The following is a 19,706-nucleotide window of genomic DNA, read 5'->3' as shown; positions in this document are numbered from 1 at the left end:
CATTGGACAGTTAGGAAATAGATTAAGTGACTTGTCCAGGGTCATACAGAAAGGTTGTGGCAGAGGCAGGAATCGAATTTGGATCTCAAGTCCTAGCTCAGCCCAGTGGAGAGCAATGGTGAGATGGCCCACTTCAGTGCGCGCGCGCTCTCTCTCACACGCGCACACACACACACACACGCTGAAAGCCTGTGCTATCAAAGTCATGTTGTAAAAAAAGCCAAAAATATCCAAGAAGTTAAAAATTGGACACTAATAGACTGTGAATCCCAGTGATTGAACCTGCTGAACTGTAGCAGTTGGGCCCAGAAATCCATCTGTGCACTTTCCCACATACAACCAATGAAACTGTTGCAGGAAAATTGTCTGTAGAGTAAGGGCGGTGATGGGTTGAGATTCTGCTGTCATTACAATGGTCTAGGATTCTTGGCTTGGTACAGTTACATGTTGCTAAAAGTGGCTTACTTTAGCTAAAAGCCCATGCTTTCACACAGGTGTAACTTGTAGAGTCGAAATAGCTGAGAACTTAAACTGATCAGTAACAAATCCCAGTGATGAGTCAACCTGGTGACACTCAATAAAAAGAATTCTCAGCCATGCTTGTTGCAGTTTCCATTGCTCCACATGACTCAGACATTCTAGCCTTCAGAATGAGAATCCCTGAATATTACATAGATTAGTTGGTGGGTCTCAGTCCAGTTCCAAATGGTCATATCAACGTAACAAAACCCATCACCATAATTTGCCCTACCACTAGCAGTCAGCAGACAGAAGGGCTGAATGGATCATGAAAAATACCCTCCCCAGATGTGATCACTATAGGTCAAAAACACCCCACCCCCCAATACCTTGCCCTGCTGCCAACCATTCTGTAGGAAGATAGAGGACCTCATTCTCATAGGCTGCCAACCTGGCACCTTCACCAACACCAAGATTTACTTAAAAAACCATGACTCTCCCACCTTGCACATTCCTCCGTTTCAACTGTGCGCCATAAAAGTTCTATTTGGGTCCTCTCTACCCCTCTGCAAAAGGTTTTAAACAGTTGTATGCAACTCACCTCAGTGAGGGCAGTCTTCTTCAGTGCCAGACCTGAGGAGAGAAGAACAGTAGGTCAGTAGGAGGATGGCCACAGGCTCTTAGCAGGTGCATTTATCCCAACAGCTGATCAGTCGAGCAAATAGTCAGAAGAAACAAGGCAGCAATTTTTTGCCCAGCTTTCATTTCTGCAAGTGCAGGGGTCCCAAGTTAAAGAACAAGCCTGGACAACTTGGCTTTTAGAAGCTCATAGGTTGCCCATGTCTTCTTTCCTAGCTGTCGGTGGGGTTTTTACTCTAAAGGTGTTACATTGACATAACTTTCCCCTACTTCTTGCTGCTCCTCTAGTAATGGGACTGTGCTATGCTGAATAATTATTAAAACCCAAAGAGGCTTTTATGATGCTCTCTTCTAGACGCTCAACAAGAGGAAAGACTGGTCTGAATTGAGCCCCAGATCTACTTAAAGAACCCCAAGCACACTAATGTATTAGCTTTCACAGCACCCTGGTGAAGGAAGTATTATTCCCATTTTACAGACAAGCAACTGAGGCACAGATTAAATGACTTGCCTAAGGTCACACAGAAAGGCAAAGTCTGAGCATGTCCCATTAGCACCTTAACACAAGCCCATCCTTTTCCCACCTTATCTGTAGTCAAACTTTGCAGACTGAGCCATGCACGTTTCTAAATAAGAACAGCCCCCTTTGCGGTCTGAACCAGAGCACACTAACAGAACAAGGGGCCTTTGCAATGGGCTAATGCAGAGCTACTAAATTTTCATTCAAAGGAAAAAAAACCCAAAAAACAAAAACAAAAAAACCCAAGCAGTTATGTGCACATATCAACAGCTCAACCGCCCCCAATTCTGGAGAATTCTGGCTTTCATGAAGCTGACCCTGGATGACTTCAAGCATCAAGAGCTGCTCATAGAGGAGCCCTTTCAGCAATACAGCACACCCCTGCAGAGCTGCCCTAAAGGCTTGCAAGTTAAGTAATCATCTCCTTAAATGGAGAGTTCTGCTGGAAGAGCCAATGTGCTAAATGGGAGGGAAAAGCCCTTTTTAAAAAGAAATAATGGATTTCACTGTGAGGCTGCCTAACTAGCGTTACCTACTTTCAGTTACCTGGTTTGAGAGAGAGACACAGGCCTTGTACATGCTTCCAGGTTTACAGGAACGATAGGATCAGCAGACTATTGAACAATCCTTAATCCTTCTAAATGAAGGATTTCATGCTGCAAAGCAGAACACTGAAATTCATTCTGCACAGAACAAAGGCTCCATACCTGCAGCCACCCCTCCCCACTTAACCTGCCCTTGAACCACCAGGCAGACATGTAACTGATGCAGCTCCTACTCATGGCCTAAATGCAGATTTCCTAAAGTCTAAGGGAGTAGCTGTTTCAGCAAGGCAGGAGGAGCAAGAGGATGTTTCTGTCCAATTCTTTAGGACTTATGACATGCCAGCATGGAGCAGTGCAGGCCAAGGGAGCCAGCGCTGCTGATCAGACTTTCCCATTCGGTCAGACCATTATGGGAACTAACGCAGCTTGACCCGAAAGCTCTTCAGAAAAAGAGGGGATGCTGTCAGTAAGCTGGGATGTGCCATACCCACCCTTCTTGAAGAGCTCAGAGATTTTCAAACAAGTGGCAGTATTACAAGATCTGGTTCAAAATTAGTATTAACAAGAATTTGAGATTAGCAGGAACATCCTAATACCGTGCTGACCCCACAACAATGCACCTACAGGGTCCTATGACAAGGGCTCCCTTCGGTTATATTTCAGGAAACAAACAAAGAAGAGCGCTTCCTACTGGCCACCTGGGGCTGGGCCCTTTCTGAACACATGCTGGAAGATGATCTCAGTGGCTTGATTTTCACTAGGAATATTTAAAAATAAAAGTTTACCACTGCATCCATGGCCCAGATCCTGTGTTAAAAATATGAGGAGACCTGGCATCAACAGGCCTACAGCGGCTTCCACGGAGCAGGTCTAGGCAACCTGATGCTTTGAATGGTGATGGCAGGCTGACCACCCCCGGGCTCCCGATGTTGCTAGCACAGCTAGAGCTGAACCAGCCGTAGGTAGATTGCCCTAGGCAAACAGAACCAAATATCTTATTCATTTATTTTTTTAAAAACTCCCCCAAGTGCAACAGGTAAATGACCAGTAGGAAGGATGAGCAGAAGGGCCCTGGATTCCATTCCACTGCACTTTCTTCTTCTTCTGAAATACTGTTCTTTGCATAAATCATATCGCTCACTCTCACTTCAGAGCTCACAGGACTAACCTCCGCTAGGACGACGAGCAGACAGAAAATCCTTTCACAACCATTCTAGGTCACAACATGGTCTCCTGTGTGCCTGTGCTGTCTATCCAGATTGTAAGTTCCTCAGGACAAGGCCCCTCTTCTCAAAGCCAACAAACACGCCATCTACTCAAAGGCATGATTCAAAGGGCCAGATTCTGTTCCCAGTTACACCAGCATAGCCTTGTTGAAATCAATGGAGGTGCACAGTGTAACAGAGCAGGATTTGAGCCATAGAGGCTATGTTTTCTATGCTGACTGTAGGAAGGTAAAGGCTAAGGCCCCTTCTGCTACAGCTTTGTATTCCACAGGAGTTAATCTTTCTGCACATTGTCCGAATTCCAGAGCAAGAGAATTATCTTTAATTTTGTGATAATTACCATAAGCTGCTTTAGTGCTCAGCATCTGGAGTGTCTAATGTTGTCTGTGTTCCAAGTGCGGAGTCCACACTGATTGTCTGGAGTAGGGGTGATCAAAACAGCCACCTAGGGCAAGGGATCACAGCTCTTTGGAACAAATTTCGTTTCGGGGGACAACAGCATTGACAGTAAAAATCGGCTTTCAAAATAAACAGGCTGTCTGTGCAGAAATCGAAAGGATTCCATTGGCTACTCAGCGTGCAGCATTTGGCTGTGCTTATCTCTTAAGTAAGCTGACAGATGGCCTGGTGGAAAAAAACTGACTTAACTCTAGCTCCAGGAGTAATACAGCCACGAAACACAGCACTTGGGTTTATGGATGAGTTGGAGCTCTCCTTTAGGAAGTTTCCACACTGAACAAGCTAATTGAAACCGTCTTACTCAATGTAACTCGAAAAATCCATAATCACACTGGGCCATTTTCAAGACAGCCACTTCATACAAGGGTACTCTACTGTAACTCCAACTCTCTGCCTGTCTCCATCTCAGCCCTTGTTTTTAAAGGCAATGTATGTTCTGTACATTTGACTTGCTGCTGTCCTATCCCAACCAAAAAAAAAAAAAAAAAAGGGCGGCACCCCGCCCCCCAAAACATTCAGAGCTGAGAATTCTGATTGCAGCACAATGCAACTCCCATCTCTGTTTGATTTAACCCTTACCCCTTCCCTGACTCTTCCTCTGGCTGCTGTCACAATTTCTTGTTCTTCCAATATAAGCACTCCTTGGGGCAAGGACTGAATTTATTTCTGAAAGCACCATGCACATTTACAGAGCTATACAGAGAGAGATTCTGGGAGCTGACTTCCACTTTTAGCATTCACTTATAGTGTAACTTCCTTGAAAAATCATGGGTATTTAAACTGAGACTAGACACACTGGAAGAGAAAATTAGTTGTTTCGTTAACAAATAAGCACAAGTTAAAGTACTTTTAAACAACCCAATTTATTATTTGCATCCTACTTCTTCACCATCAAGGCAAGTCCCAAAGGACGTATCCTCCTTGCAGTTGAGCAACATCCAGATTGATCTATAGCTACCTACGACACTCACATACACCACCAGTAAGTGGCCCACAAAACATCAGCACGACAGGATACAGGCTGAATTTTCAAAGCTACCTATATGGGGTGCCCCACTCCCTTACATTCTTTTGGAAATCTTGGCCACAGTTGTAATTTACAGCTGACCTAGCATATCAGATGTCAAATGCCCCTTTAAAGAGAATCCTGCCACATTCTGGGGTTCTAATGAAAAAACTGCAGCTAAATATAAAAAAAGAAAACTATTTTATTTTTATTTATAGAATAATTCACTCATTTTGATTTAATTTAATACTAGAATCTATATAAAAGTAAACACCTTAACTGAAACTGGTTTCACTCACAAGTTCTATAGTAGGAGATTCTAGGGTGCCAAAACAATCCTTTATAGAAGAGAAATAGGCCATAAAGCAAACTCTTCTCAAACTCACATTAGGGAGCAAGTGTGACTCACTGCCATAAAGATTGGCACCTAGATAATCAATGACAGAAAACATCTTAACTTTAGTTGTCTGCTCCAAAGCCCGTTGAACAGCCACGACTGTACTCAGGTGGAAAAATGAGGCAACACTTAAAGATTTAAATGACGACTGCAAAGCTTTCATAGAAATTAACTCAAAGAGCCAGTGGATTGGATGCCCTAGTGCAGTACAATATAACTGCACTGTGCTAAACGCAGGTGCACTAAGTTCTAATGGGCTGAACCTCCTCACCGATTTATTTGTGGGCCAACTTCCGGCCCTAGTTGTACAGCAGGGAGAATGCATGGAAGGAGACACAGGGTAAACTTAACAGGTGGCAAACTGGTAACATTTGGGTTAAGACTTCACATCAGGAAAAAACAATTGAATACATTTCTATTCAGTATTATGATAGGAGCCAGTGGCAACACAGCTAAGGTTGCCTAACCCTTTCCATTACTGTCCCGATGCTTATAAAGCGTTTGCCAAATTAAGCAATTGGGTTGAAATTCTTTATGCTAGGTGTCTATCTCAGGGTAAATTTATTTGGAAAGTTTCAGCCAAAACAGATCAGATGTTTCAGAGAAGGTGGTTTTGTTTTGGGGGATTTTTAGAGCGGTAAAGGTAATCAGATGTTTTCCCAATGCAGCCACAATTTTTCCCTCACTGTGCAGGGTGTTTAAGTTGAATACTTAACTGTGGTGTGCTCCATGACTTTTCCAGTAAACATGGCAATGAAAAAAGGCTGTAAAGAGTTGTAAAGTCCCAAGACAATTCAATCTAAATAGGTTCAAGAATCTTATTTAGCTTAGCCCTAGGTTAGAATCATAGAATCATAGAATATCAGGGTTGGAAGGGACCCCAGAAGGTCATCTAGTCCAACCCCCTGCTCAAAGCAGGACCAATTCTCAGTTAAATCATCCCAGCCAGGGCTTTGTCAAGCCTGACCTTAAAAACCTCTAAGGAAGGAGATTCTACCACCTCCCTAGGTAACGCATTCCAGTGTTTCACCACCCTCTTACTGAAAAAGTTTTTCCTAATATCCAATCTAAACCTCCCCCACTGCAACTTGAGACCATTACTCCTCGTTCTGTCATCTGCTACCATTGAGAACAGTCTAGAGCCATCCTCTTTGGAACCCCCTTTCAGGTAGTTGAAAGCAGCTATCAAATCCCCCCTCATTCTTCTCTTCTGCAGGCTAAACAATCCCAGCTCCCTCAGCCTCTCCTCATAACTCATGTGTTCCAGTCCCCTAATCATTTTTGTTGCCCTTCGCTGGACTCTCTCCAATTTATCCACATCCTTCTTGAAGTGTGGGGCCCAAAACTGGACACAGTACTCCAGATGAGGCCTCACCAATGTCGAATAGAGGGGAACGATCACGTCCCTCGATCTGCTCGCTATGCCCCTACTTATACAGGTTATATATATAGGTTAGCTTAGTCTATTCACAGGTCTCAAAGCACTTTACAAAGAGATTTCAGAACTACTCCCATTTTACAGATGGAGACAAGTAAAGGAACATGTCCAAGATCACCCAGCAGGTCACTGGCAGAGGCAGGAATAGAACCCAGTGCTTCTGCCTCCCAGACCATGCTGCCTTCCCAAGAATCTACAGTTGGGTGTGTGCATGTATAGGAGGCGTTGTCTACACCACACTTTCATCAGTAAAACTTCTGTCATTCAGGGGCTGTGAAACCCCCCGCCAAAAGTTTTACCAACAAAAAGCGTTAGTGCGAACAGCGCTGTGTCAGCGGGAGAGCTCTCCCACCGACAAAGCTCCCACCTCTCAGTGGGGGTGGATTTATTTTGTCAGCATGAGAGCTCTCCCCTGCTGACAAAGAGTGACTACACTGCGCACCTTTTAGTGGTACGGCTGTAATGGCACAGCTGTGTTGCTAAAAGGTGCGTAGTGTCGACATAGCCTAAAAAATCCGAAGACTACCCATATGCCGTTTCTAAGCCAAATTTCAGTAAAGGCAAAAAGGCCCTCATTGGCCAAAACCTATGTAAAGACTGAAGTTTTAAAATTAAGTTTTTCAGTTATTTAAGCACAAAGGGGAAACTTGAAAAGCTAAACGACTAAAGAAGAAATTTTCAAAGCTATTCCTTCAAAAGCAGCTAGATAGAAATTTGACAAAGCCACCAAAAATGTTCACTTCTGAGCTAAGAGTCACAAGAAGTTTCTATCCAAGGGTAACTCCTTCAGAACATTTACAGACATCTGATAATAGGGTCTTATAATGAAGATACCCCTACCACTACCAATGTTATTGCTACTGTGATGTTCTGCAGGGTAAGGCCAAGGAAGTAAAGCTTGAGTAGCTGGTGAATTTACCGAGGACTCATTTGTTGTTACAATCAACCTCAGACGTCAGTAAATAAGTACACTCCTGAATATGAAATGCCACTTAGTGGTGGGGGGAGGGATTGCTCAGTGATTTGACCATTGGCCTGCTAAACCCAGGGCTGTGAGTTCAATCCTTGAGGGGGCCATTTAGGGACCTGGGGCAAAAATTGGGGATTGGTCCTGCTTTGAGCAGGGGGTTGGACTAGATGACCTCCTGAGGTCTCTTCCAGCCCTGATATTCTATGATTATCCTTTTATTAGAAAGTTATATTGATAACACCAGAAAAAAATGCAATAGACGGTGCATAAAAGACTTTTGGCCGATCAACACTGGTTGTCCATTTTAGCAGTCGCAACATAGCTGAACTTTGGAAGATAGTGTCTGAAAGCACTGGACTACATTTTTATTTTGTGACTAGCAGTGACATTTAAAATCCTGACATTTCTTCAGTGCTGACCCTTTCCAATCAACTAGAAGATTGTATGTTATGCTACTATAATGCAATGCATGTACACAAAACATTTTTATGTTCGTTCAATTTGCTCTGAATGAAACTGAATTGCAGGAGGAAGATGATTGTATGAGGAGGGGGTTAAACTAGTAAAATGGGAGGGTAAAAAGAGGGAAGATATGAGCACTCAGATGGCACAAAATTGAGATGTTGAGAACAATATTAATCAAGGAACCAAAGGACATGAAGAGAAGGAATTCTTGAATTGCCTATATACCAAAGAACCATGCACATTCTTAACCTGTCTAGACAATATGGAGAAGCAAAGAGAGCATCAAGGATGTGAAGATTGCTTGTTAGGTCAGTTCTAACTGCAGCTTGTTCTGGTCAATGTATTACATTACAAAGCACTGGAAGAGAAAGTGGAGAGCGCAGAGGTATGAGCTATAAAAAGGGAATGAAAACACATATAGACATGTTAAGAGAAATATGGTGGGAAGTACTGGAAATGAAATATCCATCTTAAGAGACGGCACGATGCTGTTCTTTTCCATTAGAGACTGATCTTAAAAGAAATTAAGGAAAAAGCAATTCGGAAAAGATGCCAAAAAAGGACTTCACGCTGAGACTCATAAGCATCCTAAGTAGGCAAGCCCGCCAGGCTAGGTTGTAGAAGAGAAATCAGTGCTGGCATTCAGAATGCATCAAATGGAAAGAAGTGGACTGGGATGAAGCCAACCTCAGAGCGCCTCCATCTTGTCCCCACAACATGCAGTCTCAGTTCCTACCCAGCGGCACAGCACGAGGGCAGTAATTAGAGGGAAAACAGAGTAACATCACTCTGAAGGGGAAGCTATTTACAAACTGGCCTTCCCAGAGATCTACAATGACCTACTTTACCTTGTTAAATAGATAAGACTTCCCTTTAAAAAGCAACACAGCTTGCTGAGGAGGTAAAGTAACCCACTATTAAAAAAAAATACAGCACATCCCTGCGAGGAGCTGCTGTGGCTAACTGTACCCAGAACAAAGAAAATTCCGCAGTTTATGCCATTTGTGAGCTTACAGAATCAGTGAAGTAAAGCAATTTGAGAGGTTGTACTCATTAAGGGGGGAAGACAACATAAGATGAGCCTGTAAAAGGCAAGCAAACTTTATATACCGAAATGAATCCATTCTCCCCTAGAGCATTCAGGACAATTCAGTGAGTTACTTTAGGCCTGTCTATAAATAGGAGTTGCACCTGTTTAACTAACAAGCTATAAAACAAGTCACACTAGTTCAGCTCTGTGTTTAGATGAGGCATTCTACAGCACCATAAGTGAGCATGGTGCATTATAAGTACCACACAGCTCAAGCCCTGGAGAGCTTACCATCCAAGCAAGCTGTATCGAAGAGGGTAGAACTGAGTAGCATCCAGCTTTCCATAGCCACTGGCTGGAGCAGGCTTCACAGGAGACTTTCAGAGGCCCCCAGACATGAGTGGAGGTATCAGACTACTTACTTCAATTTGGTCTCTGGAGTAAACGACCCATCAGCAGAGAGGGAGAACGTCCAGCTACCTCCCAGTCCCACCACTACAGCTTCAACTGCTTGGTCCTCCATACTCCCCTCTTTATCCTCCCTTCCTTCCCTCCTCTACTCCTATTAATTCTTCAGCTCCCTCACAGTATGTAAAAAACCAACCACCACCACCACCAGGTGGAACTACCATGCCATTTGCCAACCAACATCCTCTACACTCTGATTGTATGTTGCACACAAGTGTGCTGAAGAATATCCATGCAATCCTCTTCAAGATCCTTCCTATCCCACGAGCGAAGGAAGACAGAAGTCAGAAGATTATGAAAGTCAATCGCTGACTCAGTAAAGTGGAGTAGAGGTTTGTTTTGTGGAATGTTGGTCCACCTTCTATGGAGAGAGGGGGCTAGATAGTTTGGATGGACTCCACCCCACTAGAACGGGACCAATCACCTTGGGAACAGACTGGTCAGAAAAGTCAGGAAGGGGTTAAACGAATAACGAAAGAGGAAAATATAAACTCTTCGCTGGCACAAATCAAGATGCTGAGAACAATATTAATCAAGGAATCAAAGGACATGAAGAGAAGGCATTCTGGAATTGCCGATACACCAACGCTAGGATGACAAAGAAGAACTGGAATTGCTCGTTTGTGAACGTAAATTTGATCTAGGTGATATTACAGAAACCTGGTGAATGTTCTGCACAACTGGAATGTTAAAATCTATGGTTAAAGCCTATTTAAGAAGGATTGAGTGGACAAAGCGGGAGGAAGAGTGGCACTGTCAAAAATGCCATTGCCCTGTTTCTGAGTAACTGATAATTCAGAAGAAAATAATACAGAATATTGATCCATAAGCATTCAAACAGATACAATACAAGGTCGGGTATTAGTTGGTACTGACAACCAAATCACACTAAGAAACAGGATGACTGCTACCTTATGCGCCTATCTATAAAGTGTAGAGGAAAAAGCTATGTGATCATGGGGGACTTCAACTGGAGCGACATATGCTGGAAGTCTCATGTTGCCAGTACTAAAACATCCTTGGAATTTCTAAATATTACACATGACAATTTCTTAACTCAAAGTGTTGTAGCCAACACAGGACAATTCGATATTAGACGTTGTCCTAACAGATAAAGAGGAACTGATCATTGAACTAAAAACTAATATTAGCTTGTGTACAAGTATTCAAGACTTGATCACATTTATAATGTGCAAGTTGAATGAAGTCCAGACCAGTAAAATATATATATATATACACACACACACACACACGGTGCTTTAATAGGGTGAATTTCACAAAGCTGAAGACAACTGTGAGCCAAATCAGCTCAGGGAAGAATTTAATCAGAAAAACGAGAATGAATACCAGATATCCCAAAAGCCACAAACCCGTAATCAAGGAAGAAGGCCGTGCTGGTTAAAAAACTGACCTGGTTTAGAGAGGAAATGAGGGCAGCTGTAACAAATAAAAAATAATAATATAACGAATGGAAGAAAGGGGAAATTAATAGTAATGAATATAAATGAGAAGTTAAGTACTGTAGAAAATTGATAAGGGAAGGAAAGGGACAAGGAGAAATCTATAGCCAGCAGAGTTAAGGACAATAATAAAAAGAATCCTGCCAATGGTATTGGTCCATTACTCAATGTAGGTGGTAGAATTATCAATAATAATGTAGAAAATGCAAAGTGTTCAATAAATATTACTGTTCTATATTTGAGGAAAACAACAGATATATTCTCATTGTATGGTGATAACATTCCATTCAGCTAGTAATCTTTGGAGGATGTTAAACAGAAGCTACTAAAGTTAGACATTTTTAAAATCAGCAGGTCCAGATAACTTGCATCCAAGAACTTTTAGAGAGCTGGCTGGGGAACTCGATGGATCATTAATGTTGATTTTCAATAAGTCTTGGAGCATTGGAGGAGTTCTACAAGCCTGGAAGAAAGCGAATGTTGTGTTAATTTTTAAAACGGGTAAACAGGATGACCCGAATAATTATAGGCCTGTCATCCTGATACCAATCCTGGGTAAGATATGGAGCTGCTGATTCAGGACTCTATTAATAAAGAATTAAAGGAGGGTAATGTAATTAATGCAAATTAACATGGGTTTAAGGGTAATAGATCCTGTCAAACTAACTTGATTTTTTTAATGAGATTACAAATATGGCTGATAAAGATCTCAAAATGTAACCATAAATGGGGAACTGTCAGAGAGCATGTGTGTTTCCAGTGGCATCCCACAGGGATCGGTTCTTGGCCCTACTCTACTTATCAATTTTATCAATGACCTGGAAGAAAAGTGAAATCATTGATAAAGTTGGCAGATGACAAAAATTGTGGGAGCGGTAAACAATGAAGACAGGTTATTGATTTGAGTGATTTGACTGTGGTTCTCAACCAGGGGTCTGGGGACCACTGGGGGGCCCCAAGCAGGTTTCAGGGGGTCCGCCAAGCAGGGCCAGCATTAGACTTACTGTGGCCCAGGGCAGAAAGCTGAAATCCCACTGCATGGGCTGAAGCTGAAGCCAGAGCAACTTTGCTCCACAGGGCCTCCTGTGGTGGGGAGCCCCAGGCAATTGCCCTGCTTGCTACCCCCTAATACTGGCCCTGCCTTTTATATGCAGATGGTTGTTGTGGCACAGGTGGGCTGTGGAGTCTTTATAGCATGTTGGAGGGCCTCAGAAAGAAAAAGGTTGAGAACGCCTGTTCTAAAAGACCTGCTCTAGGAATTATTGTGGGGCAATTCTCCGACCTGTTTACACAGGAGGTCACACTAGATGATCATAATGCTCCTATCTGGCCTCAGAATAGATTAATCTCTTTCCCACACCCTTTGTCTTGCCTATTTTGATGGTAGGCTCTTCAGGGCAGAAAAATGTCTTCTTATATCTGTTTGTACAACACCTAGCAAAAAGGGGCTCTGATCTGGGCTGGGGCCTTTGGGTGCTACCGTAATATAAATATTACTATGCAGCAACAGCAGAGAGCTCTGAGCCCCCCAGAACAGTTTCTATACCACACTGTACATGGTCTCTCTCAAGATAAAGTGGGACTGGGGTAGCTTCAAGAATCCCTGGACACTCATTTTAGTGCCTCTTGCTGGCACAGTCTATAGCTGTGAACTCCCCCATATTTGGCTACAGACTGGCTAACCTAGTGAGGAGGGCTTTAAATTAGGTTCGAAGGGGGCAGGTCACCAAAGCCCACAAGCAAGTCAAAAAATACGGAGACCTGGGAGAAGGATCGGACTTTGTGGGGAGCATGGGCTGTTATAGCAGAAATAAGGGAGAGACAACACAGAACTGGGAGTGGGGAGAGGGAAATCAAATCAGTATCGTAGATGTCTGAGTGCTAATGTGAGAAATATGGGGAATAAGCAGGAAGAACTCGAAATGCTAGTAAACACACAACACTATGAAATAGCTGGCATCACGGAAACTTGGTGGGATAATCCGCATGTTGGGAATATTGGTACAGAAGGGTACAGCTTGCTCAGGAAGGGCAGGCAGGGAAAAAAGGGAGGAGGTGTTGCCTTATATATTAAAAATGTACAAACTTGGATTGAGGTTGAGATAGAAATAAGAGACAGACTTGTTGAAAGTCTCTGGGTAATGATAAAAGGGGTAAAAAAACAAGGGTGATGTCATGGTTGGGGTCTACTACAGACCACCAAACCAAGAAGAAGTGGATGAGGCTTTTTTTAAGCAACTAACAAAATCATCCAAAGCCCAGGACTTGGTGGTGATGGGGGACTTCAGCTACCCAGACATCTATTAGGAAAACAACACAGCAGGGGACAGATTATCCAACAAGTTATTGGAATGTATTGGAGACTATTTTTTATTTCAGAAGGTGGAGAAAGCTACTGGGGGGGAAGAGGCTGTTCTAGATTTGATTTTGACAAATAGGGAAGAACTGGTTGAGAATTTGAAAGTGGAAGGCAACTTGGGTGAAAGTGATCATGAAATGGTAGACTTCATGATTCTAAGGAATGGTAGGAGGGAGAACAGCACAATAAAGACAATGGATTTCAAGGAGGCAGACTTTAGCAAACTCAGGGTGTTGGTAGGTAAAATCCCATGGGAAGCAAGTCTAAGGGGAAAAACAATTGAAGACAGTTGGCAGTTTTTCAAAGAGACATTATTAAGGCCAAAAGAGCAAACTATCCCACTGAGTAGGAAAGATGGGAAGTATGGCAAGAGACCACCCTGGCTTAACCAGGAGATCTTCAATGATCTAAAACTCAAAAAAAGAGTCCTACAAAAAGTGGAAACTTGGTCAAATTACAAAGGATGAATATAAACAAACAACACAAGTATGTAGGGATAAAATTAGACAAGCCAAGGCACAAAATGAGATCAACCTAGCTAGGAACATAAAAGGAAACAACAAAACATTCTACAAATACATTAGAAGCAAGAGGAAGACCAAGGACAGAGTAGGCCCGTTACTCAATGGAGGGGGGAAGACAATAACAGAAAATGTGGAAATGGCAGAGGTGCTTAATGATTTTTGTTTCGGTTTTCACCAAAAAGGTTCGTGGTGACTGGATGCCTAACATAGTGAATGCCAGTGAAAGAGAGGTAGGATCAGAATCTAAAATCCTAAAAAGGGAAAGAACAAGTCAAAAATTATTTAGACAAGTTAGATGTCTTCAAGTCACCAGGGCCTGATTAAATGTATCCTAGAATACTCAAGGAGCTGACTGAGGAGATATCTAAGCCATTAGCAATTATCTTTGAAAAGTCATGGAAGATGTGAGACATTCCAGAAGACTGGGAAAAGGACAAATATAGTGGACCTATAAAAAGGGAAATAAGAAAAACCTGGGGAATTACAGACCAGTCAGCTTAACTTCTGTACCCAGAAAGATAGTGGAGCAAATAATTAAGCAATCAATTTGCAAACACCTAGAAGATAAGGTGATAAATAACAGTCAGCATGGATTTGTCAAGAACAAATAGTGTCAAACCAACTGATAGCTTACTTTGATAGGGTAACAAGCCTTGTGGATGGGGGAGGGGGGAGAAGCGGTAGAGGTGATATATCTAGACTTTAGTAAGGCTTTTGATATGGTCTTGCATGACCTTCTCACAAACAAACAAGGGAAATACAACCTAGATGGAGCTACTATAAAGGTGGATGCATAACTGGTTGGAAAATCATTCCCAGAGAGTAGTTATCAGGGGTTCACAGTCATGCTGGAAGGGTATAACGAGTGGGGTCCTGCAGGGATCAGTTCTGTTCAATATCTTCATCAATGATTTAGAAAATGGCATAGAGAGTACACTTATAAAGGTTGCGGACGATACCAAGCTGGGAGGGGTTGCAAGTGCTTTGGAGGATAGGATGAAATGATCTGGACAAACTGGAGAAATGGTCTGAAGTAAATAGGATGAAATTCAATAAGGACAAATGCAAAGTACTCTACTTAGGAAGGAACAATCAGTTGCACACATACAAAATGGGCAATGACTGCCTAGGAAGGAGTACTGCGGAAAGGGGTCTGGGGGTCATAGTGGATCACAAGCTAAATATGAGTCAACAGTGTAATGCTGCTACAAAAAAAGCAAACATTCTGGGATGTATTAGCAGGAGTGTTGTAAGCAAGACACGAGAAGTAATTCTTCTGCTCTATTCAGCACTGATTAGCCCTCAACTGGAGTATTGTGTCCAGTTCTGGGCGCCACAATTCAGGAAAGACGTGGACAAATTGGAGAAAGTCCAAAGAAGAGCAACAAAAATGATTAAAGGTCTACAAAACTTGACCTGTGAGGGAAGACTGAAAAAATTGGGTTTGTTTAGTCTGGAGAAGAGACAACAGAGGGGACATGATAATGTTTTCAAGTACATAAAAGGTTGTTACAAGGAGGAGGGAGAAAATTTTTTCTTCTTAATCTCTGAGGATAGGACAAGAAGCAATGGGCTTAAATTGCAGCAAGAACAGTTTAGGTTGGACTTTTGGAAAAAAATTCTGAACTTTAGCAAACTCAGGGTGTTGGTAGGTAAAATCCCATGGGAAGCAAGTCTAAGGGGAAAAACAATTGAAGACAGTTGGCAGGTTAAGCACTGGAATAAATTGCCCAGGGAGGTTGTGGAATCTCCGTCATTGGGGATTTTTAAGAGCAGGTTGGACAAACACCTGTCAGGGATGGTCTAGATAATACTGAGTCCTGCCTTGAGTGCAGGGGACTGGACTAGATGACCTCTTGAGGTCCCTTCCAGTTCTATGATATCTAGACTTCCTGCCCTATCGCATGAGAGACTTACACTGCGTGAACCTAGGGCCAGAGGAAAGAGCTCCCCTGTGACTCTACAATCATTTCCTGAACTCACTCCTATAGGAAGGAGACCACCAGCTGAACTGTAGCCATATATTCTTTGAGCTAATCATTGCACACTACATTATACAGCATAACCAGAGCTATGGAATAAGATGCCTTGCTCAAGGAATCTCTTTAGTATAAATGACTGCAACAAACAGGATACTTCTGCAGTAAAAAAAGGCATCTAACCAGGCTATTTCTAAGAAGTTCTTCAGCAGAAACTCATGCTGTCACAGGAAATAATCTGCTGTTATCCAGGATCACAAGGTGATTCAGGATAGCAATTAACTCATCCCACTCCAAGCCTAGACTACTTCTCACCATAGGGTATGCTCTTTCTCTCCTGACTCCTACAACGGGGCATTCCTCCCACAGCGGGAACTGCTGAGCTAATAAATACTGTGTTAAAATGTCTCCTTGACAACGAACCAGGAAACATTTACAGCAGAGAGGCCAGTTCCAGCTCTGAATAAGCAGAACAAATGCAGTGAAATTTAAAACAATGAGCTATTTTACTGTTTTAAATCAGCTGCATGGCTAGGAAGGGCTTTTCAGAGAGCTTAGCATGAACTGTATGATAGGTCATCTGGAAAATGAATCAAAAATCTAATCAAGAAGAACATACACAATACCTAGTCGCAGAGTACACTGCTCCACATTCAGCTGTATCATTATGTAATCCAGTGGTACGTTCAGACATTTAACTTTTGCAATACAGTTTTTTACCACTAAAGATGAAGTGCAGATTTTAACCAAAAATAGTATTTCTTTCCACTTCTATGCCACCTGTCATTGGAGGATTTCAGAGATTAATCAAGAAAACTTCTTAACACACCTGTGTTGTCACCAGTTTACAGATGGGAAACGACAGGCAGATATGGGAGTGACTTTCCCAAAGGTCAACCAATGAGTCAGTGGTGAAGAAATGGAATCCTTTTCCTAATCCTTGGCTTCCCATTATTACAACCTCCAAAATCAAGCATTCACTATCAGCAAATTTTGACCTACACACTAATTTGAGGTAGTCAACACCATTGGATCTCTTTTATCCCACAATGAGGGTTGTATAAGAACTGTAAGCTCTTTGAGACAGGTTTCAGAGTAACAGCCGTGTTAGTCTGTATTCGCAAAAAAAGAAAAGGAGTACTTGTGGCACCTTAGAGACTAACCAATTTATTTGAGCATGAGCGTTCTCTTTGAGACAGAAACCCATCTTCCTACATCTATGACATATCCAATGCCCTTTGACAGACACACCTTAGCAGCACATTATACTGCCATGTTGATTTGTAGCAGAGGAAATAAGGTCCTTGGACATCCTGCAATGGATGTCTCCAGAGCCAATCAATATCATTCTGAATGCTCAAAAGCTATCCCGGGGTGTGGGGGAAGAGGAGAATCTCACTCAAGAGCAAGAATGCACTCTCCTCAATCTACCCAGGAGAGAAATGTACTGTCTAGACCATCTCTGCTCCTGCCACATGACACTAGGACCCCAAAACAACAGACACTGAGCTTCCTCATTTGATCACTGGAGTTAACTGGGCAGACCCTACAGCTTTAGTATTTAATACAAATCACAGCTACTTTACCCATCTCTTTCAAGAATGGAGGCAGCAGGAGGTAGAACAAGAACCACGCTGCTCCTTTGGTTAGACTAAAAGGACAGGCTAAACTGACCATCAGCAGATTCCATCAGAACCACAAGCAGCATGTTGGACAATTAACAAAGGGGTCTCCAACTGTCCCACAAGACCCCAGACAACCTATTCCTGACACTATATTGAAGCCTGAAGCCGACCTGGAGAAGCCTGACAAGAGCTGATATAGTCAAAGGCCTTATAACTCAGCTCAGAATTAAATTCCCCTCCCTGTCAGATCCACACACTTTAGCAAAGCATTGATACTTCAAAACAAACCATGGATTCCTGCAGGAAAGCAAGGCGTAAGCAGCTTTAAAGCCTCTGGGCAGGGAGAGAAATTGATCTGCAGTGTCTCCGCTGGGCTCTTCCTTCTAACATGTTAATAAAGGGGAAGATTTAGTGAGTTCATGAGTTCCACCAACCTACCTGGCATCACAGACTGCTTGGGAAAGCAGTTATTCTCCCCTTAGATACCACTCTACTCTATTTCCCCAGACACACCCCTTTTGTAATGGCACATGTTCCAGTGGGATTAGGTGCACAAGGCTCCATTCCAAACCTCCCGGCTTTGCACTGCAGAGGGGGCTTCGTCAAGTGACAGCAAATCAACCCACCTAGTGCCCTCTGACACTTGACCACCAACAGCCTTTGAGGAGGTGGCTAGTCCTCAGCTACAGAGTTAGCATGACAGTATGCGGCTATGGCTGACCCTGGAGTTAGGAATGAACAAAGAACCTGCAGCCAAATCGAAGACCTTCACTCAACTGACAAAGTATCACAAACTAACCAAACCAAAACCCTGTACCCAGTGGTCCTAGAGATTAGCACCGGGCAACATCTTTCTATACTAACCACACTTTGATCTCCACTGCCTGTGGTAATACCTCCGGAATTCCACCCCCTGCCCCCCAGTGGTTCTAGAAACATCCGGTGGGGCAGGGAGACCCAGTGCATTGCTCACAAGAACACTGTAGCAGACAGAAAGGAGTAGGGAATATAAGTGGAACTGAAATACTGCTGATTTTCCCCCTTACAGAGTGCTCCACAGAATGATAAAATCAGAACCTCTGCACTACATGAGAAAGATGTAGGAGGGATAAATTAGACAGATATGTTCATTAACTATTTCCTTCATTATGTTGTGTTGCTAGAGGGGACGCAAGCTATCTGCTTACTACCAACCACTGTTCGAAGACTAGAAGTTACATTTACTAACTACAAACTCCTCCCCTCAAACTGCTAAAGACATTTTGCTACCACAGAGAAAGATTCTGGCCTTCTGGAAGGGCAAAAAATAGACACCCAGTTGAGAAACTAACGACTGAAAGAACTAAAGGTAAGTACATCAAAACACTCCTCTAAATCCAGTGTTAGTGGGGAAAAGGAGAAGATCCAGAATTTCACTGCCCTAGTACCAGGATCTGCTGGCACCGCTACAGTCAAATTCAGTGCAGGCGTAAGCAAGTACAACTCTGATGTCAGTGGGAACTCAGCACCACAAGATCAGACCCCAAAGATGTAACACCCTTTGCTCACAGTAAAAGCAACTGTCTGAATACTAAGGCCATGTCTTATGCGTCACTCTGGAAATATACCTGGATTTTTCTTAGCGGGTGGGGTACTTTCCGATTTGCTTTGCAGCAAAAGCTGCTTGTCTAAATCCTCTAAGATTTAATTCTACTCTTGCTAACGTTGCATGACAGGGAGATTTTCCTGGGGGTGCTCAAAGCAGCACAGACGAACAGGGGATTTGTGAATGGGGCTGTGTAACAACATGCGTCACTGAACATGCAGCCCCTTTGCTAGGCTGCTCACATCACACTGACTAAACTCCTCTCCTTCATGAAGCACTTTCCAGTGGCCAGAGGCTAGAGCTTACAAAGTTGAAGAGGCTGGGGGAGAGGAGAAGAGAAGAGGACATTAACATTTTATCTAATTTGAGGTTAATTTCAAAGAGAATGTTTCAACTTGATTTATTGAAACTGATTCAAAAAAAGAAGAGGTCTTATACGGCCCTCTTTAAATAATATGTCCAACATTTTCAGACAAATGTGGTTTTCAAGTTGGTGATGGCCCTTTAAAAATGTACAAGTATAGGAAAAAGAGGATCAAAGAGAGGCACCTA

At 42.8% G+C, this 19,706-nt stretch overlaps 1 protein-coding gene across 10 annotated transcripts in view; it reads right to left on the bottom strand.

Moving 5' to 3' along the window:
* The window catches only part of PIP5K1C (phosphatidylinositol-4-phosphate 5-kinase type 1 gamma), a 75,042-nt gene that overhangs the window by 32,609 nt on the left and 22,727 nt on the right, over positions 1-19,706 (bottom strand). For 9 of the 10 annotated variants that reach the window (XM_073324532.2, XM_073324536.1, XM_073324533.1 and 6 more), the window contains exon 2: positions 1,061-1,092. In XM_073324532.2, the coding sequence (XP_073180633.1) occupies positions 1,061-1,092 (32 nt within the window). Of the gene's footprint in view, positions 1-1,060; positions 1,093-3,729; positions 6,187-19,706 lie in introns of those variants that run through there. The other variant, XM_073324535.2, reaches the window with a different exon arrangement.

This window comes from Lepidochelys kempii, chromosome 25 (assembly GCF_965140285.1).
Source record: "Lepidochelys kempii isolate rLepKem1 chromosome 25, rLepKem1.hap1, whole genome shotgun sequence".
Classification (NCBI taxonomy): Eukaryota; Metazoa; Chordata; order Testudines; family Cheloniidae; genus Lepidochelys; species Lepidochelys kempii.
This window is presented reverse-complemented; position numbering and strand designations above follow the sequence as displayed.